The sequence below is a fragment of the Alosa sapidissima genome, chromosome 13 (assembly GCF_018492685.1).
Source record: "Alosa sapidissima isolate fAloSap1 chromosome 13, fAloSap1.pri, whole genome shotgun sequence".
NCBI lineage: Eukaryota > Metazoa > Chordata > Actinopteri > Clupeiformes > Clupeidae > Alosa > Alosa sapidissima.
Window position 1 is genome coordinate 21,277,998 of NC_055969.1, and position 27,000 is coordinate 21,304,997.

At 44.2% G+C, this 27,000-nt stretch overlaps 2 protein-coding genes and 1 long non-coding RNA gene across 5 annotated transcripts in view; 2 read left to right on the forward strand and 1 right to left on the reverse strand.

Annotated features, from left to right (window-relative positions):
- Nucleotides 1-18,740, forward strand: sept5b (septin 5b). The gene is made up of 12 exons (XM_042059340.1): nt 1-100; nt 318-328; nt 2,802-2,892; nt 4,014-4,100; nt 8,248-8,371; nt 10,297-10,431; nt 11,313-11,430; nt 12,072-12,173; nt 14,486-14,582; nt 15,296-15,431; nt 15,887-15,989; nt 17,868-18,740. Exons 1-12 carry the CDS (start codon nt 58-60, stop codon nt 17,928-17,930), a joined length of 1,110 nt encoding a protein of 369 aa, XP_041915274.1. The 5' UTR covers nt 1-57; the 3' UTR covers nt 17,931-18,740.
- LOC121680134 overlaps nt 16,945-27,000 on the reverse strand; it is a 13,462-nt gene continuing 3,406 nt past the window's right edge. The window contains exons 2-3 of the long non-coding RNA XR_006021575.1: nt 23,378-23,387; nt 16,945-17,055 (exon numbers count right to left, since the gene is read on the reverse strand). This is a non-coding gene — a long non-coding RNA (uncharacterized LOC121680134). The remainder of the gene's footprint in view (nt 17,056-23,377; nt 23,388-27,000) is intronic.
- Nucleotides 20,876-27,000, forward strand: part of mctp1b (multiple C2 domains, transmembrane 1b) — a 54,693-nt gene continuing 48,568 nt past the window's right edge. For all 3 annotated transcript variants that reach the window (XM_042059337.1, XM_042059338.1, XM_042059339.1), the window contains exon 1: nt 20,876-21,581. In XM_042059337.1, coding sequence (XP_041915271.1) covers nt 21,066-21,581 — 516 coding nt within the window. In that variant the 5' untranslated portion in view covers nt 20,876-21,065. The remainder of the gene's footprint in view (nt 21,582-27,000) is intronic.

The window sequence follows — 27,000 nt, forward strand, 5'->3', positions numbered from 1 at the left end:
CTCTCTGAGACTCAGGCGAGACGAGCACAACGTAATCCAGCTGTTTCCGCAGCTACAATGACGACCAACACCAGGTACAAGAGCCGGATGATCAAATCAGGTAGGCATGTAGCAATATGAAAAACACGTCTTTGGTTTGTTTAATGCTTCGCAGAAGACTGTGTTTTCCTAATATGCATTCTGCACGCGCTAACGACTCTCTGGTCTCTGTGTGCATCGGCGCGGTGTCTTCGCTGCTCGTCCTCCACCTGCCGCCGCGTTCAATGGCATCCCCGCTGATTCCACACTACCGATTTTGGCTCCTGCACCAATGGCAGAGGATGGAGAGGTAAGTAGAGATCAATTAAGCCCAAATGCACGGTTCGCCCGGTGCGCGCGCGTATGTGTGTGTTTCCACCCTTTCAAACGAGCATCTGCCACTCAGTTCTTTATACAGTAAAGAACATATCCCCGTGCGATCATTTGCAGCGTTGTGTGAGTGGAGACGACAGATACAAACAGTCATCGTTTGAATTTGTGAATTTACTTACATTTCTGAATTCACATCCTTGCGCGTTATCTTTTGGATACATTATCTCAGAACACCTGCATAGCTCATAGGTGAGAGTGACGCTATCAGCGTGAAAGAATGAAATGGATTCAGGGCAGCTATGAATAGCCGCCATCCGTCAAAGCGCCCCCCATTCTTCCCGTGGTGCGCCGGCGGATGTTGTCTTGATTCTGTGCCCGAAGTAGGTTATGGATGCGGCACAGCGGTGGACTGCCATCCCGCTGTTGACTGATCACAGGCCTGTGGTAGGTGGCCATGTAGATTGCGCTCACAAGATACAGACATACTGTAGATACACACATATGCTCACTGTGTTTACAGTGTCCTGTGGTTTCTGTTGTTTAACATTATAAGAATCACAGGGAAATTAACTCTATTCTAGCCTACTTTGTAGCCAGATGATGATGTGTCATGTCATGTGTAAGTTATCCATGCTGTTAATGTGTAATGTCAATGCAGCAGCGCTGAGGCAGGGCACCATACTGATCACAATAGCCAGCTGTAGTCTATATAATTCTTATATTTGGCCAGGGAAAGGTTATGTTGTGCATTGGTGTGTGTTAACTGCCTATATGACAAAGGCTCTTACACACACACACACACACAAACACACACACACACACACACACACACACACACACACACACACACAATGTGTCTGGTGAACAGTGGCCCCTGTGCTGTAGTGCCTATTACTCAGATCATGCAGAAAATGGTAGCATGGCTGGAATGCCTTGAGGCGTTCTGTCTGTCCACGCTGACGGATTTCAGCGAATACGTCCAGGCACTCAGAGAAAGGATGCTCTGTCTCTCCCGGACACTGTTGTTGTTTCGTGGCAATAAATAAACCCACACACACCCTCGGATAGAGTCCAGCTTCAAGCCATTGTGTTCAGCTGTCAGGAGGGAAGGCTGAGGCCAGTCCTCATTAAAGTGTGTGTGTGTGTGTGTGTGTGTGTGTGTGTGTGTGTGTGTGTGTGTGTGTGTGTCATGCAGATTGTGTGTGCATATGTGAGTTTGTGTGTGTACCCTATGTGTGTGTGTCTCTCTGTGTGTGTCTGTGTGTGGTATGTATCCAATTGCGTGGTTACGTACTCATGCTGCACGGTCACTTGCCCAGTAGTGGCCCGTCTGCTCGCTGCCCGCTGCTTTTCATCCTATTTAAGTTACGCACTGCTGGGCCTGATTGCTCCCTCACACACTTACTCACCTCTCGTGCCAGATAAATGCTTCCTCCTCTATGGTCAAGACACACACACACACACACACACACACACACACACACACTCACTCGCGGCGCCATGTAGCTCAGTGGAGATGAAACTGGCCTAACAAACAGATGGAATTATTTTATGTAAGCGGCGTCTTACATAATGCTGGAGAAGTGGGCTGTGTGTAGCATACAGTATGGCTCAGTCACTTTGCTCAGAGAGAGAGAGAGAGAGAGAGAGAGAGGAGAGAGAAAGAGGAGTAGGAGGAGAGAGAGCGATGCCATAGAGCCGAGACGGAGGGAGGGAGAGACAGATGCCATAGAGCTGAGAGGGAGAGAGAGAGACAAGGGGAGAGAGTGAGAGAGAGAGATGCCATCGGGCCAAGTCAGAGAGAGAAGGGTAGAGAGAGGGAGAGAGAAGGGGAGAGAGAGATGCCATAGGGTGAAGAGAGACAGGGAGAGAGAGAGAAAGAGATGCCATAGGTCGGAGAGAGAGAAGGGGAGAGAGAGGGAGAGAAAGATGCCATAGGGCAGAGAGAGAGAGGGGGAGAGAGAGGGAGAGAGAGATGCCATAGGCTGATGGGGGGTCCTAGAGGAGGGAGGGGGAGGGGAGGGCTCTGCTCTCCCACTGTCTGTGTCAGCCGTGTTCATTTCAATAAAACATGGCAGGAATCCTGGGCATGGCCTACTAATGTAGCACACGACTGCGGGACACAGTGCCACCGTCAGGGGAGTGGGCCACTAGTGCCAGTTATTTGCTAGGCTGTCATGGCATGTGGAGGGTAACAAACGTGTGTGTGTGAGTGTGTGTGTGTGTGTGTGTGTGTGTGTGTGTGTGTGTGTGTGTGTGTGTGTGTGTAGCATATGTGTAACTATTTCCATTTGTGTGCCACGCTGTTATGGCATGCTCAAATGTATGTGTGTGTAATAAATGTCAGGTGTAGACCAGGCTGAGGCCAGTCCATCTGCTGTGAACCAGGCTGAAGCTTTAGTCAGTCATCAGTGGTCTGACCTTTGACCTCTGCTCTCCGTTCACCCCAGGATAAAGACTACGTGGGCTTTGCCACTCTACCCAACCAGGTGCACAGGAAGTCTGTCAAGAAGGGCTTTGACTTCACACTGATGGTGGCAGGTAAGACAAACACACACACACACACACACACACACACACACACACACACACACACACTGGCATGGCTTCAATCCTGATGTGGTCCAGATGCACTGTAATATAGGCACAGACCTCCGAATTTTTAAGCCCTGATTTTGAAATGATGGCATGTCAGTGACAATCACCGACGATCTGAAGTAATCAGGTAGTGCAGTGTTCTGTCGCTACAGGAATCGTGATGTGTGTTTGGGTGACAGACTTGAATTCAAACAAACATGCTTGATTTAATTGAGCCCTGTCGATTCTATAATAAGCTTTATTTGTATAATAATGAGCTTTATTTGTATAGCACCTTTCATACACAGAATGCAGCTCGAAGTAGCCTGACAAGCCAGACCAACATCATGATGTAGGGTCTAGGAACTTACCATAAACACTGCTCAATCTGAGGGGCGGGATAAATGGTTGTCTTTTAAATTTCCTCTGCACGTAATAGAATAGCGCTACAACTCATGAGTCCCATGCATTTTCCCACCAGCGGAGCTAGTTGGCTAGTTGATCAAACTTTTGCCAATTTAAAAAAAGCTTAACTGGAGTCGCGATTCAAAGACCAGCAGCAGCATCCATCTTCTTTGTTTTCAAGTAGCAGGAAATTCACGCGGAACCGTCACTCTATACACAATGTGATCGGCCTGATAGAAGTTTCATTTTTCCAGCTCGCAAGCCAACAGAGAGTTGCTAGACTACCCTGGCTGCAAATTACATTGGCTGCCGCTAGGGTGCGTCTAGATTTCTAGGTTAAGCTCAAAGTGCTTTGGAATTCTATGATCTTCATGGTTGCAATTGTGATTTTAAACTGCCAAGAGCTCAGTTGTTACTGTGTGATTGTGCTCAAAACCAGCTCCCAGTCGTGCCTGACTCCTTCTGTTGCTCTGGTCTGCTCAACCTTGTTCTAAAAATGCATGACTGAAAAAAATCAGGAGGTGAGGATTGAGGAGCTTAATCTGGGCCAAATCCACGCTTAATCTGGGCCACACCGAACCAGCCTCTATAACTCCTTACATTCTTGCATGCTGCATGACAGGTCCATTGTGCATTTCTGTGTGTGTTTCTCACTGTGATTTCCTGAACTGGGCCTTTAGGAGAGTCTGGCTTGGGCAAGTCCACTCTGGTGAACAGCCTGTTTCTCACGGACCTCCACAAGGACAGGAAACTACTGAATGCTGAAGGTGAGACTATAGAGAGACCTCTGCCATCCTCTACAATTACATAAGAAGGCATTATGTGTGTAAGTGTGGGTGAGTGTGCCAGTGTGTATATATATAGTAGGTATAAGTATATATACTTCATTACATTATTATTACATTACATTTATGATCCCGTGAGGGAAATATTTGGTCTCTGCATTTATCCCAATCCGTGAATTAGTGAAACACACTCAGCACACAGTGAGGTGAAGCACACACTAATCCCGGCGCAGTGAGCTGCCTGCAACAACAGCGGCGCTCAGGGAGCAGTGAGGGGTTAGGTGCCTTGCTCAAGGGCACTTCAGCCGCGCCTACTGGTCGGGGTTCGAACCGGCAACCCTCTGGTTACAAGTCCAAATCACTAACCAGTAGGCCACGGCTGCCCCAAAAGTGTAAGTGTGTGTAAGTGAGTTAGTGTGAGTGTGTAAGTGAGCCAGTGTCTAAGGGCCCGTCCCATTTCTCCCCCCTTAAAACTTCCACTCGGTTTTGATTGCCCTCAACATTAAAGTCCCCTCGACAAGGGAAGTGGGGGTGAAGATCTTTCCCTATGAATTGGGGCACCACTATATGCTAATTAGCGTAGCGAACATGCTCACCTACTGTATGTCACGCGCAGCGACGACATGTCTACCGGTAGTAGCCTGCTAATATTTTCATTCAGGAACATGCCGGTTCCAGCGGTCATGTTGACTGTTGTGTGGACTGTGCTGGTTTATCTACTACGTCTGGTTAATCAACAAAGATATCCCAGATCAGATATATAACGTTATTTGATGGGCAGACTCTCTCAAAGCACTCAGCAGATATCATGAACATCGTCAGATAGCTTCGTGAGATATTTTCTAACATTAGTGTTCAAAACTCAACAGTCCATTGGATGTGCATCAAACTAACATATTCCAACATATTTCGAAATTTTAATATGCTTATTTGCGAAAATATATGAACAATGCAATTGTTCCTTTCCAGCGGTGTCAGCCATCTTGGTTGAAAAATGTGGCCGGCTCGCTGAGCTCACACGGTATCCTGGGTAATTTCATCTCCCACTTCGTTTTAAGCCTGCATCGGTCCTGGCTATAGCACTTCCCCATGCTCCCTAAAGTAATGGGACACCCTACCCCTACACATGCACATGCAAAAACGAGGGTTAGGGCAAACATCTAGGGGAATGGGAGGTATTGGGACGTGCCCTAAGTGTGTCAGTATGTAAGTGTGTGTAAGTGAGTTAGTGTGTAAGTGTGTGGAAAAAAAACCCCTCTAAATGTCTACCTCCTGAACATGGCAGTTGAAACATTGTGGATGTTGGAAAGAGGGACAAATTAATATTAATGTGTATTTTTGAGCTTGTCCACTTTCCAGACTGACTGCCCTGGGGGCAATGCTGTCCTGCTGGCGTTCTGTGTGTGGGCGTTGAAGCAGATAGTCAGCCTGTTCTCAGAGATAGACGAGTGTGGTACTGTCACACTCTACTTCTCTAGTGCCATACATCGCATTCTTACACTTATGTAATGTTCACTTCTCCCAACTACACCCAGAAGCCTATACTGTAAGACTCCACACACTGTAAAGCACTATGGGAAATGTAGTCACTACAGGCAATACTATAACAGTGACAACACTCTGAAACTGACCTATTTTCAGTTCTTATGAAAGCACATGCATATAATGATGAAACATACACTTCTGTTGTGCTCTAAGTTGCATTGGATTCAGGTGTCTGAGAGGCTAGTTGAATGAGAGACTAATGGAGTACATTTTTAACAGTGCAACTGTGATGCTAACTGACTTGGGGCCATAACTTATCATCATATCAAGTCTTTTTCGCCATGCACTCCACTTCCATTGAACATGGCGCCCACCGGTGTGTCCATGAAAGCAAAAGGTGTGGTCAGGCGCATGATCCAAAACTCGATATCTTACACCCACTAAAAATCATTACGCCACTGACCAAGAAAAACTTGGTCTATAGCGAAATGCGGATATATAACTCAACGGTGAAGACGCGCGGTCACGAGATGTAAGCAGCAGCCCTTAACAACGAGTCCCAAGCAACGACTCATTTTCAGGATGAATATCCTTAGGAGTTTTATTCAGTCATTCGAACATTATTAGGGTAAGTTTTTCAGGCTATGTTTTCGATTGTAACCCCTTGTCAGTCAATAGTGTAAGTAAATAACTGAGTGTAGAACTGTTTTGTCATTGCCTATGAGACCCGGTGAAGTTAGTTTCAGTTCAGTTTGCCCATGAGTTCAAATAATAGGCGAGTGCAGATATGTAGGCTATATTCTGCTAGTCACACACAGGTTTTAGTAAAGTGTATTATCGTGCAAGCAGATTCATTCAGATGCGGACTGAAAATACAGAAAGGGAATGACAAATGACTAATTAAGAAACATAAGAACAACCCTTTTGAACAATGCGACCGATGTCCGATCACAAAATCCCGCGGACTGGCCTTAAATGTCTTTCAACTTTACTTCTCTGACCTGGCGTTTCAGATCGCTAAAATAGGGCCCTAGATCTGCTTTAAGAGGCTTCTGCTGCTGCTGTTGTTGCAGTCTCAAGGAACATGCAATCTCTACATCTGTTAATCAGTGACAGTATACCAGTGATCTTAACCTCCTAGATCTGCTGTACATGATGGCTGTTTCTGCTGCTGCTGTAGTTGCAGTGTCAAGGAACATGCAACTCCTACATCTGTTAGTCAGTGACAGTGTAGCAGTGATCTTAACCTCCTAGATCTGCTGTACATTATTGCTGTTTCTGCTGCTGTTGCTGTTGCAATGATAAAACAAAGAGACAGACTGGCCCTTTAGTATTCAGTCAGTAGTTGGTGCAGTACTGGCTTTGGCAAACTAGATCTTCTGTAAGATGCTGCTGTGCTGATGAGACAAAAACATCTTCTAACCAACAGATGAACGTAACCAAATAAGTGACGTTCTGGACTGGAGGGTTCTGAGAGTGCTGCACTGAGCTGAGTTCCAAAACGCTATATCTCCATTTTTAAACACATTAAAAAGTCATGCTATTTAATTGTGTATTTCAGGTAATATCAATCAGATTGCAGTTGTGTTGTTTGGATTGAGTAAAGATAAATCAAATAACAATATCCAATTACATTTCTACTGAAATTACTTGCAAAAAAAAATGTGAAACTTAATTAAAATGGTGGATACGTTTTGGAACCAAACTCTTCGAATATAGTCCTGCGCCTGTGTCCCGCAAACGAGAATTGACGCGCGTAAATGTGCACAGAGGAGTATGCCACTTCCTTAAGACTCAGCTGGACACAGCTGCTGCTCCCACGACAAAGGGTTGCTGCAGACAGAACTTGACAGGTGGTGTTGGGGGTGGTGGGTGTGAAAAAAAAACTCTTTGCAGAATGGAATGAATTCACAAGTTAGTCAGAGTGAGTTGAGAGCGCTGAGTATTTTAGCAATGATGCATCAGGGTGTGAAACTGATAAAGAAAACACTCTCTCACAGAAATACACTCTCACAAAGGTGTTTTCCTGGAAGGACAATTACAGGAAATGGATACAATCCAGTGTTTTTTAAAATGGAATTTGCTTTTATATATTGTCTTGATGGGGCAGACAGTGTGTGTGTCTGTGTATTTGTGTGTGTGTTTTACAGCAGATGTACAGCAAAGGGTATGCAGTGTAAGGGTGGCAGTGCTCTTTAGCCAGTATGTTAGGTGTGGTATGTTCGGAGGAATTGCTAGTCCAATTGCTGTATCAGGTTCAGACATGTTCTTGACATTTGAGAAAATTAGTCGATGGACTTTTAAAGGTTAACCAGACAAAGTGTTAGTCTTTTGTGGTGTTGGTGGTGGTGGTGGTCCCAGTCCACTGCGGCCTAAACCCCCAGCATTGCAGACTAAACCCCCAGCATTGCAGACTAAACCCCAGTCCACTGCAGACTAAACCCCCAGCATTGCAGACTAAACCCCCAGCATTGCAGACTAAACCCCAGTCCACTGCAGACTAAACCCCAGTCCACTACAGACTAAACCCCCAGTCCACAGCAGCCTAAACCCCAGTCCACTGCAGCCTAAACCCTGAGCACTAGTGCCTGTCGTCCTTTGGCGTTTCTATTGCTCACGCTGACTGTGTGTCCTTCTCCTGCAGAGCGGATCAGCCAGACAGTGGAGATCACCAAGCACACTGTGGACATCGAGGAGAAGGGGGTGAAGCTCAAACTGACCATCGTGGACACGCCTGGCTTTGGGGACGCCGTCAACAACACAGAGTGGTTCGTGGGCATTTATTTATTGTGGTAATCAGTGATTGTGACTGTGACAGGGGGGAAAGAAGCACTGAGACTTTTCATTTAAATTCACTGTTCACTGTTAAAGCAACACCAAAGCACTTTTCCTCTGTCACACGCACATTATTTGTTTATCCAGCACTGGCTTTGCAAATAACGATGTCCACAGACAAGGTACAGTATGTTGCATAATTTTATGAAAGTATGATGCATTGCGACATCAGAGGCACGTCAAATTTGTAGTTTCTTATGTCTCATTCCATCGAACTACAGATCCGCTACCCGATCTGGCAAACTTACATAGTGCGGTTATAGCCGATAGAGGGCCACGAAGCGAATGCAGAAGTGCCGTTCACCCTGTTACGAGTTGATGAACCACTGAAACTATTTTGGAAACATTATTTTAAGGTACAAAAAACTCTTTACTGTGACAGACTTTTAATTTGAATTCACTCAGTTATCCATATGGGTGCCTGATAAGCATGAGGCAGCACTAGATATCTGCTGAAATGGACCATTTTATTCCCCAGCCTAATATGAGGGTTGTAAATGAGTATCTGAGCATATTTTTAATACACCAACATTGCATACCTTCTATGTTAGCATCAGTAAAATACTTTGTTCATCTATTCCATCTATGATAAACTATACTATAGTTCTAATCTTGGCCAACTAGATATGCTCTAAGATGGTGTTGTTGCACTCATAAGGCAAATGGACACGCAGATTTATCATTGCACCCAACCTGGGGGTGGTGGTAGCATTGCGTCTAAGGAGCTGCTAAAGCATGCATTAGGCTGAAAGGTTGTAGGTTCAAGTGCCGATTGCCACCTTGATCAGTGACCTTGTGACCTTGAGCAAGGCACTTAACCCTGAGAATCTCTGGGGAGAGAGGCCCTAGTCATAATTGACATAGTAGCATAAAATGGAAATTAGCATTAGATTTGCTGAAAATGTTGAGTGTTTTATTAAATGTAATGTTATCAGTTGTATTTATTTATCCTTGCTACTATGTTTTTATTTTTATGCAGTTTTTTGTGAAGCACTTTCTGATTCTGTCTGTGAAAAATGCTATATAAATAAAATTGACTTCGCTTTGGATAAAAGCATCAGCCAAGAGAATAAGCAAGTTGAACTAAGTATATTTTATTGTCACAGACAGTGAACACTGGTCTGTTGTAAGACACTAAGCATCATTAATTATAATCAGCAGACATTTGTGCTGTATTATGAGTTAGCATTAAGGAAATGGTGGCCTTCTAAAATGCAAAAATATCCGGTGGTAAACCTCAGACGTGAGAGATATGAAATACATACCGAGTTCAAATGCGAGGTCAAAACCTTAGCACTGTCTTGTTTCATTTCCGTTTCTCAGAGAAATAAGCATTACAGTTGTGTTATACAATAGCCCAAAGGAGAAAGCCATCCTTTAAATGTAGCAAATAAATCATACCAAACCTGTCATAGAGTCAGAGGCCATCATATGGGACAGAATAGGCATATACACGTCATCAGTGGTTAAAGTGGGATTTGGTAGGTGGGGGAATCCTAAAATCCAGTGTTGGTGCAACGGGAAAAAAGTGACTCACCGTTGGATAACATATTGAGTATTGTGGTGTAGCAATACTTTTTGGACAAGAATTGCTAGCTTCTTGGTCACTTTTGTACACGTGAAAAATTAACTCACCATTTATTTTAATAATATCATTGCGCTATATCGTTGGTATGAAGAAATATATTTATTATTAATTTATCTGAGGTGGCGGAACTGCATTCCCCCCCCCCCCCCCCCCCCCCCCACACACACACTTTAACCCCTGCACGTAATTATTATAAACTTATATTATTATCATGTTAAAAAACTGTTCTTTATTAGCTCTAATGAACAGTGGTCCTATCTCTGGTCATAGCTGGAAGACGATAACGGACTACGTCGACCAGCAATTTGAGCAGTACTTCAGAGACGAGAGCGGCCTCAACAGGAAGAACATCCAGGACAACCGCGTCCACTGCTGCCTCTACTTCATCCCCCCGTTTGGCCACGGGTAACTTTACACACTTTACACACTTTACACACTAACTCTCACTAACACTCCCCTGGGCACAGGGACGCACCACACACACTACCTTTACACTCCTGGGCACCAGGGGGCACCACACCATAGAACCACATGGAACCACAGGACTAGGAGAAAGAGTACAACATAGATATTAGAAAGCTAGATACCGCATTGGGCTCGAGTTCTATTAGGTGGCATCATAAACGCGGCTGCCATATTGCTGGGGGCAACACGTGTACTGTCTATGGGCAACACTTGCCGGCAATCAGATTCAACTGATTGATTTCCAGTCAGAGTCACATGCTTCTCCATTGGCCTCCAGGTATTGATTATGTTAGGGAGCCCAATGCGGTATCTAGCTTTCTAATATCTATGGCGTACAAGTTGTACACTGCTGGTATTAGTAGAAATGATTAGACCTCCAATTATTATTACTATTAGTATTACTATACTATGGACCCTTTCAAGAGAGTTCCATTATCAGCATCATAGTTGGCCCCACAAGACTTCCGTTTTAACATTCCATATGTTATCTTAATGCAGAGGAAGTAGATTGGGGCCCAAATAGAACGTTCAAGCATTGTTTTTGTTTACCTTGTTGAAAGGGTCTATACTATTGCTATTATGAGTTATTATCTCTATCACCGTTACTACTGTTATCAATATTACAGAATGCTATTACGGTGACTACTGCTGGCTGCATAGCAGTGATGCTGGTGACAGTGATGAGTGTTTGCACTGCAGCACTCACTACTCATGGGGGGTGTAGGAATGGTGATATTTGCAGAGGCAGCTGCGTCAATGTGAGTAGGGATATCAGGCGGACTACGATGGTTTTTAAACTGGGTTGACCTCTGACCTCACAGCCTGCGTCCTGTGGACGTGGAGTTCATGAAGGCCCTGCAGGAGAAGGTCAGCATCGTGCCCCTCATCTCCAAGGCCGACTGCCTGACGCCAGCCGAGATACGCAGAATGAAGGACAGGGTGAGTGGGCACCGCTCTACGCATCCTCTGACTCACTCATTCTCTATTCTGGGGGACACACTGAAACACAGCGAGGCCATTCGTCTCCAAATAACTGTATAACAAGTTTAACAATAACTGTATAAAAAGTACACACAAAGTTAAATCACACTTTACATTTAAAATGACAAATGTTACATTTATTGACATAAATTACATTAATATAGTGTAGATAAAGATGAAGATTTTTGGTATTGGAATTGGATAGTATCTGCATATTAGTATTTTTTATGACCGGTATAACTAATAAAGGCTGTTTCATTTATAGCTCCTGTTTGTGCCCAGGAGCGATAATGTTTTAAACATCTTCTCCTTTATTCAAAAGAAGCTAATAAATCCTCCAAACTCATCTTCCTGAAAGCACTCTTGTGTGTTTCTGCTTGATTGCGTTTGGTTTATTTTGTTTTTGTTTTGTTTGTGTTTGTTTACCACCATCACTGCTGTCATGGCTGTCCTTTCTGGCTGACGTAAAGTGCTGAGCTCATGGTTACGCCAGGCCTCTGTGGAACACTGGCTGATTTTCCACTGTTTTGATTTTCTCTTTTTCTCATTGACACCCCCCCCCCTCCACCACCACCACCACCACCACTCTCTCTCTCAAGGTGAGGGAGGAGATTGAGCAATTTGGGATCAAGGTGTACCAGTTTCCGGACTGTGATTCTGATGAGGATGAAGAGTTTAAGCAGCAGGATCGGGAACTGAAGGCAAGAAACACCAGGCTAGCTCTGCACTGTACAAAAGATTAACATATTCAACATATAATCCAGTCAAGCCATCTTGTTTTTAAGTTAAGTTGTCAAGTTATCTCAAGTTAACTTATCAAGTTTATTACATAGAAACTTGACACTACTCATTGACATAACTCAGTCGAGGCACCAGGATGACTTATATATACAGTAAATAATTATTATATTATAATTATATATAATTCTTTACCGTGTGAATGTGGAACGGATGTGGCTCTGACATGGCCCAGCGCGCTTGATGTGTGTAGTGTGTGTAGTGTGCTGCTTGGTGTGTGTAGTGTGCTGCTTGGTGTGTGTAGTGTGTGTAGTGTGCTGCTTAGTGTGTGTAGTGTTTGTAGTGTGCTGCTTGGTGTGTGTAGTGTGCTGCTTGGTGTGTGTGGTGTGCTGCTTGGTGTGTGTAGTGCGTGTACTGTGCTGCTTGGTGTGTGTGGTGTGTGTACTGTGCTGCTTGGTGTGTGTAGTGTGTGTAGTGTGCTGCTTGGTGTGTGTACTGTGCTGCTTGGTGTGTGTAGTGTGTGTAGTGTGCTGCTTGGTGTGTGTAGTGTGCTGCTTGGTGTGTGTGGTGTGTGTACTGTGCTGCTTGGTGTATGTAGTGTGTGTAGTGTGCTGCTTGGTGTGTGTAGTGTGCTGCTTGGTGTGTGTGGTGTGTGTACTGTGCTGCTTGGTGTGTGTAGTGTGTGTAGTGTGCTGCTTGGTGTGTGTAGTGTGCTGCTTAGTGTGTGTAGTGTGTGTAGTGTGCTGCTTGGTGTGTATAGTGTGCTGCTTGGTGTGTGTGGTGTGTGTACTGTGCTGCTTGATGTGTGTGGTGTGCTGCTTGGTGTGTGTGGTGTGTGTACTGTGCTGCTTGGTGTTTGTAGTGTGTGTACTGTGCTGCTTGGTGTGTGTACTGTGCTGCTTGGTGTGTGTAGTGTGTGTACTGTGCTGCTTGGTGTGTGTAGTGTGCTGCTTGGTGTGTGTGGTGTGTGTACTGTGCTGCTTGGTGTGTGTAGTGTGTGTAGTGTGCTGCTTGGTGTGTGTAGTGTGTGTAGTGTGCTGCTTAGTGTGTGTAGTGTGTGTAGTGTGCTGCTTGGTGTGTGTAGTGTGTGTAGTGTGCTGCTTGGTGTGTGTAGTGTGCTGCTTGGTGTGTGTAGTGTGCTGTGTGGTGTGTGTAGTGTGTAGTGTGCTGTGTGTAGTGTGTAGTGTGCTGTGTGGTGTGTGTAGTGTGTAGTGTGCTGTGTGGTGTGTGTAGTGTGCTGCTTGGTGTGTGTAGTGTGCTGTGTGGTGTGTGTAGTGTGCTGCTTGGTGTGTGTAGTGTGCTGTGTGGTGTGTGTAGTGTGTAGTGTGCTGTGTGGTGTGTGTAGTGTGCTGCTTGGTGTGTGGTGTGTGTAGTGTGCTGTGTGGTGTGTGTAGTGTGTTGCTTGGTGTGTGTAGTGTGCTGTGTGTGGTGTGTGTAGTGTGTAGTGTGCTGTGTGTGGTGTGTGTAGTGTGCTGTGTGGTGTGTGTAGTGTGTTGCTTGGTGTGTGTAGTGTGCTGTGTGGTGTGTGTAGTGTGCTGTGTGGTGTGTGTAGTGTGTAGTGTGTGGTGTGTGTAGTGTGTAGTGTGCTGTGTGTGGTGTGTGTAGTGTGCTGTGTGGTGTGTGTAGTGTGTAGTGTGCTGTTTGTGGTGTGTGGTGTGTGTAGTGTGCTGTGTGGTGTGTGTAGTGTGCTGCTTGGTGTGTGTGGTGTGTAGTGTTCTGTGTGGTGTGTGTAGTGTGTTGCTTGGTGTGTGTAGTGTGTGTAGTGTGCTGCTTGGTGTGTGTAGTGTGCTGTGTGGTGTGTGTAGTGTGTTCCTTGGTGTGTGTAGTGTGTTGCTTGGTGTGTGTAGTGTGCTGCTTGTGATAGATTAGTGTGCTGACCGTTGCCATCATTAATCTGGATGGTTCTTATCTGGCGGAGTGACCCTGAGAATGGCTGGTTCTGGCCTTTCACAGAGCCAGCCGTGCAGGAAGGGTCTGCTCAAGCGTCGCTCTTTAATGTGGCCTACAAGGTTACGTAAGGTCTAGTGCATAATGCACTTAGACACACAGAGCAGAATGTGATGTGCACAGCAGCTTAATGCATTTCCTCAGCTGTGGACTAGAGGACTACTGACTAAAGGTTCTGCTCTCCAATGTTGCGCAAAAACAACAAAGCGACTACACAAACAAGCAAACATAAACAGATAAACAAGAGCTGAGCTTTATATCTACACCATACCAGAGAATGTTGCCTATTGACTGCTATGGACTCTAAACTGTGACCTTTGACCTTTAGGAGAGCACCCCTTTTGCAGTCATTGGGAGCAACACAGTGGTTGAGGCAAGAGGCCAGAGGGTTCGAGGCCGACTGTACCCCTGGGGCATTGTGGAAGGTGGGCACAGGATATATTACTTTATCAGTGGGGCATCGTGGAAGGTGGGCACAGGAAACTCTATTATACTCAGTGCAGTCGATGGAAAATGACAGCTGTTTAAGGTTGGCATCATGGAGGCAGGGTACAGAGGACTTTATTATCAGTGCACTGTATGGAATATGACAGCTATTCAAGGTCGAGTTGTAGTCTATGGAAAATGACAGCTCTTTAGGGTGGGGCAGAGTCAGAGAAAGAGAGCAGCCACGCGATCACAAGTTCCAATCTGGGTGCTGGAGGGGGCGTAATCTAGTAGCTCATTGACTACGGACCAAGTGTTTTCAGTTCCAAAACTCCCATAATCCGGAAACTGCCATGGAAAAGCGCTGTTTTCTCTGCTGCTCTGGGTGGGGCATTGCTGAAGGAGGGTATATATGACTCTATTCCTAATGCATTTTAAGGGAAATGACAGCTCTTTAGCTGGGTCCCATAGACAAAACCTTTCCTCCTCTGCTGAAAGCTTTGTTCTGAGGAGTCCTTTATAGAGGCATCTGCTTGACCTTTAACCCAAAGCTGTTTCAAACGTTGGCAGCACTTGTGTCATACTCTTGTAAATTACCTCACATTAAACTTTGATATTTCACCTCACTTTGATATTTACCGTTCTGTATTTTTATTGCACTTTGATATTAACCGTTCTGTATTTTTTATTGCACTTTGATGTTTGTTGACAGTGGAGAACCCGTCCCATTGTGATTTTGTGAAGTTGCGGAACATGCTGATCCGCACGCACATGCACGACCTGAAGGACATCACCTGTGACGTCCACTATGAGAACTACAGAGCTCAGTGCATTCAGCAAATGACCAGGTGCGCAGAAGCAGAGTAAAATAATATAGTATATAGACCCTTTCAACAATAAAAACAAAAACAATGCTTGAACGTTCTATTTGGGCCCCAATCTACTTCCTCTGCATTAAGATAACATATGGAATGTTAAAACGGAAGTCTTGTGGGGCCAACTATGATGCTGATAATGGAACTCTCTTGAAAGGGTCCATACAACTGTAATTATAGTATATAATTATAATATAATTTGTACAGCCTCGTTGTCAGTATCAATTCACATCAAGACATTTTCTCTCTTGTCAGTGTTTATGACACTGATGTGCCTTTGTAGTATCTATCTCTGTCTGTGGTAGAGCATTTGCTTGTCTCCTTTGATCGGTCACATATGGCAGTGCTGCTTCTGTAGCAGTTTTGCCTAAGACGAGGTTTTGTGTCTGTCTCTCTGATCTCCTGTCTTTCCCGTTTGCCCCGGGCAGTAAGATGACGCAGGATAACCGCGTGGAGAGCCCCATCCCCATCTTGCCTCTGTCCACTCCGGATGTGGAGACGGAGAAGCTGATCAAGATGAAAGACGAGGAGGTAGGCAGATGACACACCTCTTTCCTCACATCCTCAGCAGTAGACTGGGTCATGAACTATATACCTTTTCACTTCACAAAAGGAAAAAAGTCACTTTCATGATTTCCTTCTACTCAAAGACCCATTTGGTGGTGAAACTCCCCCTGTGAGTCTGATACCCTTAGAAAAGATGTACAAAGCTTCCTCTGTCTGGGTTCTAACACTGCAAAGCCTCCTCTTTATGGGTTCTAACAAGGCAAAGCTTCCTCTGTCTGGGTTCTAACACTACAAAGCCTCCTCTTTCTGGGTTCTAACACTGGAAAGCCTCCTCTCTGGGTTCTAACACTACAACGCCTCCTCTTTCTGGGTTCTAATACTGGAAAGCCTCCTCTCTGGGTTCTAACACTACAAAGCCTCCTTTTTCTGGGTTCTAACACCGCAAAACTTCCTCTTTCTGGGTTCTAACACTGCAACTGACCCGCTTCTACCTCTATATTAAGGCGTCCCACACCATGTGCAAAATACACACATTATGTATAAATACACACAAGGAATACACACTGGACACACCATGCATAAACTATAGGCACTATGCATACACACACACACACACACACACACACACACACACACACACACACACACACACACACACACACACACACACACACACACATATGCACACACACACACACATCCTGGATAGACATCAAACACCGCAAACATTACTCAACATCCAAGGACTCGACTGTAAAAAAACACCACACCACTCTCCATGTACACAGTGGTTAGAGAGAGACTCAGAACAGCATCAGCATCATTTCAGTTTCCTTTAAATTTGAATAGCCATGGTAACAATTTCCCCTTCACAGTTAAAGACAAACAGGATATACTGTATTAGATATTCAGGCTTGCTTCCCCAACTTTCATGTATTTATTATATACAGCACTGGAAAAAAAATTAAGAGACCACTGCACATTTTTCTGAAGTCATCCTACGGTTGCTGAGTGACATTGGAATGAGTTGACGGTCATATTCAAAATGAAAAGACCACTGAAAATTTGAATATTACCGTCAACTCATTTACTCAGCAACCATAGGATGACATCAGAAAAATGTGCAGTGGTCTCTTATTTTTTTCCAGAGCTGTATTTATCAACTACTCACATAGCCATATATCCAACCCAAACTAAGGGCATGCAGAGGCATGGTATGAGTATACTGGAATATAGTGTCGTCTCTGCCATTGCACATTTCTGGGACATTGATCTGGACTGCTTAAGTTTAAGTATAATTCATATGAGACAACCCTGGCTGGCTGGATTCCTTGAGACCTGTTGTTGTCAGAGCTAATAATGATCCACTCCAGCGTTTAGTTTCAGCAGGCAGACAGACAGACCGACAGACAGCCGTCTCGTCCTGGTCCGGCCTCTCTCTCTCTCTGCCATCCTCAGCTGTCCTGAACTTTCACTCAGCCGCTGCGGACAGCAGAACAGTCCGTTCCCTCCGGGTGCGAACTATGAATTATACAGGCAGGATGCAGCACTGAGCGGCACAGCACAGGGGAGAGGCGCTATGACTGACCATGGCTGTGTGTCTCCTCTTTTCTATTCTCTCTGTTCCTGTGTCTGTTCCCTCGTGTCATCCTCTCTGTCCTGCTTTATTCTGTCACTTCTGTACATCTAAATCTGGTGATCCATTTATCTCTCTTTCTTTCTCTCTCTCTCTCTCTCTCTCTCTTTCCCTTTCTCTGTTGTGCTCCACTCCACTTCACTCCACTTGTGGTCATTTTATTTTCTCATCGTTTACTCTCTCTCTTTGTCTCTCTTTCTCTCTCTCTATGTGTGTGTGTGTGTGCGTGTGTGTGTGTGTGTGTGTGTGTGTGTGTGTGGTCTCAGCTGAGGAGGATGCAGGAGATGTTGCAGAAGATGCAGCAGCAGATGCATGAACAGGACCTGTGAGAAGACGTCGGTGACGAGGTGTACAAGCTGGACCTGTGAGAAGACTCAATTGGAGAGATGACCAAAGCAACGGAGCTCAACAGATGTCAGAGCAGAACAACAGCCAGGGAACATGTGCTCGACACACCATGCCGAAAATACACACATTATCATAAACACACAGCCAAGGAATACACACTGGACACACCATGTGCAAAATACACACATTATGGATATACACACAAGGAATACACACTGGACACCCCATGCATAAACTATAGGCACTATGCATACACATACATACACATACACATACACAAACACACACACACACACACACACACATCCTGGATAGACATCAAACACTGCAAACATTACTCAACATCCAAGGACTCGACTGTAAAAAAAACACCACACCACTCTCCATGTACACAGTGGTTAGAGAGAGACTCAGAATACACATAAATATACACACACACACACACACACACACTCCACACACACACACACACACACACACACACACACACACACACACACACACACACAAACACACACACACCTTATCGGTTATTTATTGATTGCTTTTGCACATGAGTGGAGTTGTGTTAGACTAGTAGCGTGTGGAATGACACTTCCCAATGTGATTATGTTTGTGATTGCACTGCTGCCCTAGGTGTGCAGATTACACTCTTCTATTTATGCTTTAGTTTAGACTCGTTTTAGATTTGTTAGACTTTTAGATGTTCTTTTGTGGTAGCACACAGTACACAGTAGGGTAGTACATAGAAGCTGTGTGTGTGTGTGTATGTGGGTGTGTGTGTGTGTGTGTGTGTGTGTGTGTGTGTGTGTCTGTGTGTGTGGGTGTGTGTGAGAGAGAGAGAGAAAGAGAGAGAGAGAGAGAGAGAGAGAGAGAGAGAGAGAGAGGATGTCTGTGTTTGAGTGACCTACCGTGTGTGTACACTTGTTAAAGAGAGTGGGGCTATATAACTACTACTGTGGTGGAGATTTCAAAAGTCAAAACCGCACAGTAACTGGAGCAAACCAAACATGTAGCATGAATCTCCCTCCTTAGGTATGTGTCAGCTCAAAGCAGTATTTTGTAACACTTTTTATAATTTTTCTACTTGAGTAGTTTAATTTATGTGTGTATGTGTGGGTGTGTGTGTATTTAAAAGTTTGGTATAACCTTAGGTACAATGTACTTACCCAAGCTGAATAATATAAGGGGTTTAATACAATTTTATTTTCATGTAAGTCCATGTTAAATGTGATTATACCTACTCCACCATTAACACTCTGCATTGACATTCAATCACCTATACTGACTTACATGAAAGTGTATACTACTGTAATTAAGTATGGTTTAAGCATATTATGTCACTAAGACTTCTGAATAAAGTGTAATCAATAGTTAAACTTCAGTAATTTAAACATGATATTTGGAGTCAATCTTTTGACGTTATAAAGGCCATATTTTAAAAACAATAATTAGCCAAATCAATCAAACCCACATAGCTGGATCATGTTATATAAGATGACCGTTGACCTTTTAACATTATTTTTCCCTTTATTTGCCTTGCTGTTGTGATAGAATGAGATTAGAGGAGTCAGCTTTAGTCTTGTTCTGTATGTGCATATTTCTGTGTTATTTAAGTATTTTATTATTAAGTATACTATTTTCATTCCATCTCAATCCTGCTGACATATTTTAGTTAACATTGAAAAACATAGTACTTTGGGTTGGGTCTTAGTAATATAGGGCTTATATTCTGTACTTATGGCTTGTCGCAATCATCAGTGCAAATTCACAAGTATAGGCCTACACAAGATACAATCTTCACTTGCAAGTTCCTGTTTGCTTTAACTTATTGTAAGGCATGAATTCACAACTTTATGTTTTGGTATGCTGCCTTCTTCCCTTGTTTCTGCTTCTTTCACTAAAGACTACTTTGCAATATCAACTGGTGTCTTCTTCATTGCACGATATTTTCTTAAAAGTGGGGTAAAGTTCATTCTTTCAATTCAAGTTATGATTCTTTGTTAGCAGCATTGCTGCACAAAGATGTGTAGGCTGAATAAAAAAAAAAAAATGTGTATGCCTACATTTTTATTAACAATATATAGTCAAAGAAGACATTATAATTATAACTTAATAGACGTGAGTAATATAGACGTGTTGTAATGTGCAAAAAATAAGAGCATTGCTGTTTTAATTACTAGGGCATATTATTTAGGCAATTTCAGCTGAGTGCCTTCAGAGGCGGCCCAACACCTCTGACTGTTTCACCACATCTCATTTATTTTGTGGAAGGCGCACTCCCTATTCCTAACCTAACCTTATGCTTGCAACGTCTGATAAACACATCAAATCATCGTTACAGTTTGACAGCATCAACACTGACCACAAAATTAGACTACTTAATTGACCGGTCATTTCAATCATCTCACAGGCTACGCATCATCTGGTTTATAACACAGGGTTCACTGTGTTATGATAGCTTCTATTAACAAATAGACACACACACAATAAAAATAATAAATACTGGCATATAAATTAATGTTGCCTGTCTCACAAAGCCCAGTTTTTGCGATCCTGCGTGTGAATGCATGCAAATGCATAATATTCTGGTGGGCCTCTCCCTGGGTCAGTTGCCTGGGGAGTAAGTACCACAGAGCAATGTTTTGAGTTTACTGGCCCTCTGGTTGTTTGTGATCGTAAATGCGATTTGAGTTTCGACCACAGTTCAGGGTCTAGTTACTTAGTTTTAGTCATCGGCCATAACTTCCTGTGTAGTAGGCCTACAGAAAACAGGCGTATTTGAGAGGTTTGTGTTTTCACTGAGAATCCCATTCATAACAAATATGGGCGGAGCTTTTACTCTGCCAGGCACTGCAGGTAACAGACCTCTTATAAACTTGCGCTTTTGCAGGGCATTAACATCTGGAAGTTGTTTCCTGCTGTTGGCTACTTCCGCAAGAGTAGCCTAAGCACTAAATAGATATAGTCGTTAGCAGGTTATTGCGACAACGGCACTGTACGCAGAGAGAGGACTTACACTTACACCAAGCCTTTCCTTTTTGCATAAGTGTAAGCGCCGCTGGGACATTTCTGTCTGTTCTGCAGTGTCTCTAACAAGCTGTTGCCTGCGGAGCATGGAGATGGGACCCGAGGAGGGTGAGTTAGGGGGGGATAGCGACTCCGTGCCCTACCAGAAAAGAATGTGGAAGCAATTTCAGGCGAAATCCAAACCCTTTATGAGCAATAAACTTGCCTCAAGTCGCGGCGAAGGAAAAAAAGAGGGAGGTAGCTGGCTGTTTAAGAAGAAAAAACAGCATCAGAACGCCCTGGTGCGAACGCTGTCCTCCTCGCAACCCAACCTGCACACTTTAGGATCACTGCGTGACGGTGAGGAAGACAAGCCCCCCCGTTGCGGCACAACAGACCCGCGCATCCGCAAGGCACGGGCAGCGATGCACGGAAACACTGCGGGGGCAGAGATCGCTAAACAGCCGGTGATGGCGAAACAGAGTAGCCCAAAGCCCACCGTGTCACATTTGGTGCAATCACACCATAAGAGCTCCTCTCTCGGCTCAGCTTGCCTTGAGACGTTGCGGAAGGACCCCGTGGTCAAAGATGGGGAGAGACAACAGCTGGATGACATGGAATCGGTAAGTGGACTCCATGGCAGAGACTCGCATTCTACCGAATGGTTGATTGATAAACTGTGTTTTTTGCTTTGCTTGTAATTTTTACTGATGGATTGGAAAAAGTATAGTAGGCTACTGCACATTGGGCTCCGCGCGCTCATAGGCATACCTACACGCTTCGTGGAGTGAAATTGGATTTTTACCTCAGATTTTCTACACTACTGTATGATTTCAAACGACATTTGTTTAAGGCATTGTAGCAGAATTCAATATTCCTCACTCCACTGTAACAAGTAGCCTAGTGGATTCAGTGGACTAGTTGACCAGGTAGTCTAGTTATCCTTTCATTTTCCCTCCATTGGAAAGAAAGAGGTCCTTTGAAAACACTACCTTTCAACCAGGTGTCATATTTCCAATGTTTCTACTCTGTGACATTTACCATGGGAGTGGTTTGGATGTTTTGGATAACTCAGTTGTGCGCTGGCTGTCTTTCCATATTATTTTCTGCACACACGAAGTTTCTGTCCCACTTCGTCCGTTTGACACGCACTGTGCCACAATGACTAAATGTAGGCTACAATGGCTTGAGAAGATGATTTGAAAATACCATGTAGCCTATATTTTCCTTCTGCAAAGCTCTTTAAGAATCCGAATGAGCCCCTTTTACTTTTGTTAGAAAGAGAATGGAGCGCATGCAGCATTGCCAGAATCAGATTGGCGCCAGATCCGATGTAATCAGGGTGGGATATGACTGTCACGCGTCCATAGAGCAAGGTAGTGCTGCGCTGAGCTCCATTGTAAAAGAGGTGTGTGGAGAGATATTATATACATGGTAGTGTCCAGCAAAACGCCAAGCCCCTATACAGGACTGGTGCATTTTGAAGGTGCTCATTAAATGAGGCACTTACAGGAGGCTGGGCTGTTTAAGCCACAGTGACAGCCACAGTTTTTGTGAAAGACTCCGGCTCTCAGGGATTCTTGGGCGAAGAGGATTATTGATTTCCTCTTCACTACTCAGTCTTGACAGAATTACAAACAGCTAAGACTGTCTGATCTGTATTGACAGAGGGGAGCTCAAAACACACACACACACACGCACACACACACACACACACACACACACACAACACAACACAACACACACACACACACAACACAACACAACACACACACACACAAACACACACACACACCAGACACACTGTACAGTACAGCTCATGGAGAGATCTATCTACACTCCTCTCCTAACCCTCTACACACAAATATTATATCAGGGTTCATTATTTAGATCACCTGTAAAACACAATATGTGAGAATGGAGGAATCACAGAAACAGTGTTTTGTGTGCAGACTCGAGCCATACACATCTGCAATGCTGTCTGTAGTGTTATTTTTGCAAATGAATGCACATGCAAATCAGAGAAATCAGGATTTGCGTTATTGCCCCCTGTGAACGAGCATGAATTTCCCCTCGGTAGGTTGTCTCTCTCTCTGCTTCCCACCCAGCCCCTCCACACATGCAGGTATCCATCAGGAGCTGATTGCATAATATCCCTTAAGCCAGCGGTGCGTGAGGAATATCAAGCATTCCGCTAGCACACTGGCTCACCCTCCACGCGCGTCCACGGTCAGGTCCACAAGCAGGAAGCTTGTGCAGGAACGTGACTCTACTGTGAGGACTCACGGGGTGCTCACACACACACACACACACACACACACATGGGGGGCTCCCCCATTACCAGCGCTGATCATCTCTGATGCGGTTTCCATGGAGTCAAACATATGTGGGGACTCGAGCGACTAATACACACTAGTACAATCACACTCCTGAGACCTGAGTCTTCCATTTTCATTTTTTATCTTTTGGTGGGGTGGGGGGTGCTGCTGCAGGAATCACAAATTGATTAGGTACAATGCGAACTGAGAACAGTCTATGAGTGTGTGTGTGTGTGTGTGTGTGTGTGTGTGTGTGTGTGTGTGTGTGTGTGTGTGTGTGTGTGTGTGTGTGTGGAGGGTGATTTAATTGATAAGCAAAGTCAAATGTGTCAAACGCATGGACCAAACCAATTATTTGTGGGCAAATGTACGTGTTGTGTATTTATATATGTAATAGGCTATACTTCAGACTTTAGCCCGTCTTCTTCGCCTGTCAGTTAAATTAGGGTTCTATAGGTGTCTTTCTCTGTGTGTGTGTGTGTGTGTGTAAAATCTGAAAGCTGGAATGGATCATTGGGTTTTATGGCTAGTAAATTGAGAAATGAGTGTGGCTGCAGCAACCTTGGTGTGGCACACAGACACTGACACAGACAGAACAGCGGCGTTAATGTGCTTTCTGCCGTCGCCACAGAAGGTCAGCAGTTTTTAGGCTTGTCCTCCTCGCAAGTTAAAGATGTGCTGAGGAGTGGCACACAGCCAGCTCAGGGAAGTGCACCATTTCTTCCTTCCTTTCTTTCTTTCTTTCTTTCTTTCTTTCTTTCTTTCTTTCTTTCTGTCTGTCTGTCCCACCTCTCCCAACACATTTACAGTTTTTCTCATATGCTTTGGCACATTTCTCAGATCAGAATGGTAATTCTGCTTGGTAAAGCTGTTTGTTCAAACTCCATATCATCTTATCACGTGTGCACATTATTGAAGCAGTTTCTCCCCATTTTCAACAAAAAGCAATGCTTTCATACATCCAAGCAACTGATTTTGTACAAATGCCTGCTGTTTTTTTTCTTTCATTTTGGCTAATGTCATGTTGGTCAAAATGCACTATACTGGTTCCCTGCTGAACAGTCCTACCCCATAAAACAAATTGGCATTTTTTTTCTTTTTTCATTTGCGCCATGCTGTAAAAGCCTTTTTTCCCTTACAGTAATACTGTCACAATGTCTGTCAACAGAAAAAAAACTGTTAAACATATCCACTGTCTTGCAATCAACTCTTTCCACACACAATAATGTGTAACTTACTGTAGTTATGAAATAGAAAATGCTGCTGCCCTGTGCATTATTCATTTGAAAATACTTACACAGTAAACTGTCACATTGACAACAAGACAAAACAGTTGGACTATCTTGACATAAACAATGGCATCATGACTCGTCATTTTGATTGCACTGACCGTTTCATACATGGCATACATATTTGCTTTTGAGGCATTAACTAAGCATTCTGAGCAAGATACAGACTTTTGCATGTTATCCTCTATGCGGTGCAGTTTGCACTAATTGTTTTGAGAAATGTACTAACTGTTGTGCAAATGTTCATTCTGATTCAAGAAATGCTCCAAAGCGAGAGAAACTGTAACTAACCCAACATGCCAGTACCACCTCTCCCATCACATTTAACTAACCCAACACATCAGTACCACCTCCCCCAACACATTTAACTAACCTAAAAAAGCTAAATTAGTAAATGCAAATGTAATGCAGTGGTGTAGTCTAGTTAGCTGTACTGTGTATACTGTGATGTAGTCTTGTTAGCTGTAGTTGGTATACTTACACCACTGATGTAATGTAATGTAATATTGCCATGCAAAAACAATAATGTTTTGCCAAAGTATTTTTTGGACACAGACAGAGTAAATAAAACTTGAACCAAAGGGAAAAGAACATGAAGCAACAACCCCCCCCCCCCCCCCCCCCCCCCATTGCAGTCCTCATGACAATGCAAATTATTCCAAAAGCAAATATTTCCACTGCTCAATTCGTTGACACTAGCTGTTTGCATAGTCAAATTCACCCAGTGGCACTATGGAGTTGGTAATTGAAAGTGTTTGTGAGTGAGAGGGGCATGCTTCTGTGTTTGCACAAACTCTCACATCCAAGAGCTTTTTTCCTTGTTAAAGGTTCTTCGTTACTCCTGAATTTTCTCCTGAGTTTAAAAAAAGGATTATTATTTCCAATATCTTTAAAATGTATAAAAACATGCATTCAGTAGTTTCAATAATTGTAATAAATTCACTTCCAGAAACCGAGGTAGTCACATCTGAATCTAGACACACGCATATACTGTAGACATTGTGTGGCCCAGAGTTGTGATTGGCTTTTTGTGTGAACTCTTCACATATTGGCTCCTTCTTCATGTGAGGTCAGAGGCGGTCAATGTGGAGACTCCATCGTCACGGTGACACGGTGATGAATTTGTTCTGAGCTACTTTGCGTTCCCTTGCAATACGTTTGCATTCCCATCCAGCAGTCTTGCATTCCCATCAGTATTTTATGAGCTAGTAGTTTGTGTGGGGGCTTGTGTAACGGCTATTTATTGAGTCAATGTGGAGCCTAGCCTCCATATTAACCCCCTCAGGACTCATGTCCCGCACCATTACATCACAGGCTTATGCCAGATACAGCTCTCCAACCCAGGAGATTAACACCTCACAGGACGGCCACACACACACACACACACACACACACAGAGAGAGAGAGAGAGAGAGCTGCAGGCACAGATTAGACTGCCGTTGGCAGTTGACATCTTGTGCTGTCCTCACTATACACACACACACACACAGATCTTTCTGGAGATGGTTGTTGCCGTTTTTATGGTTGACAGGATCTCTGTCCTCTGTCCAGACTGAGGAGTCTTCTTCAGGTGGAATCATTCTCAGGTCCGTGTTGAGCAGGTATCAAGTGAGCTGTGACAGAGTGGTAGTTGTGGTCAGGCGTTTTCATGAGGGCGACACCATGGCCTGAGTCCCGCCCTGGGGCCGTGGTCTCCGCTAGACTTATGCGTGAGCGCTTGGGGGCAGAGACGCTGCACGCCTATCGGATGATTCTGGCATCGGCCACGCACGACGAATCTTCCGCGCTCAGCTCGACGTGCGGACGTCTGATTTCGGTAAGCAGGTCTCACCATTGTGTTGTGGGTTAATTGTTGGAGATGTTGAATAAGATCAAATTAATGGAGGTCCTCCATTCACACATTAGTCCTCGTAGATAAGTCAGATGGCCTTGCTGGTATAGGGCTGGGTGATATGGGCTAAAAAAAATCTCAGATCCCCCCCCCCACAAACTACAAATGACAAAACAAATTGTTCAAAACAAGTTATGACTTTTTCATTTTCCGTTTAGACTTTTATCTAGTTTGGTAGGAGGTCTAATAATCCTTTGGTAGTAATAGACAAGTTGGATGGGGGTTATAATGCAGACAGGGTTAGGTTTAGGTGCCTTGAAGTCGACGGTCGCAGCGCTACCTTGAAGTCGACGGTTGGGTCTTAAAACACCATCTAGCTGAGCAGACAGTGCTCAGGGCCTATGACAACTCTCTCGGTGATCAGTTCTCTGTTCGCATATCAGGCTCAGAAATGATTGGCTTTAACTTGCTAATGTCTTGATCAGATCATTATGTTTTCCTATATAGGCTGTACGTTTCTATATGCTACAGGCCCACACACTGTGTGTTGGCGCAGTGTTTCAATACAATTTTAAGGTAGGCTGTTCCTTTTGGCTGCTGATAA

What these genes read in the sequence shown, in the direction of transcription:
- sept5b (XM_042059340.1), top strand. Translation starts at nt 58, where the DNA reads ATGACGACCAACACCAGGTACAAGAGCCGGATGATCAAATCAG. An exon ending in GCCGTCAACAACACAGAGTG is followed by an intron (nt 8,372 to 10,296) that starts GTTCGTGGGCAT and finishes CTCTGGTCATAG; the next exon opens with CTGGAAGACGATAACGGACT. An exon ending in TGCATTCAGCAAATGACCAG is followed by an intron (nt 15,432 to 15,886) that starts GTGCGCAGAAGC and finishes TGCCCCGGGCAG; the next exon opens with TAAGATGACGCAGGATAACC.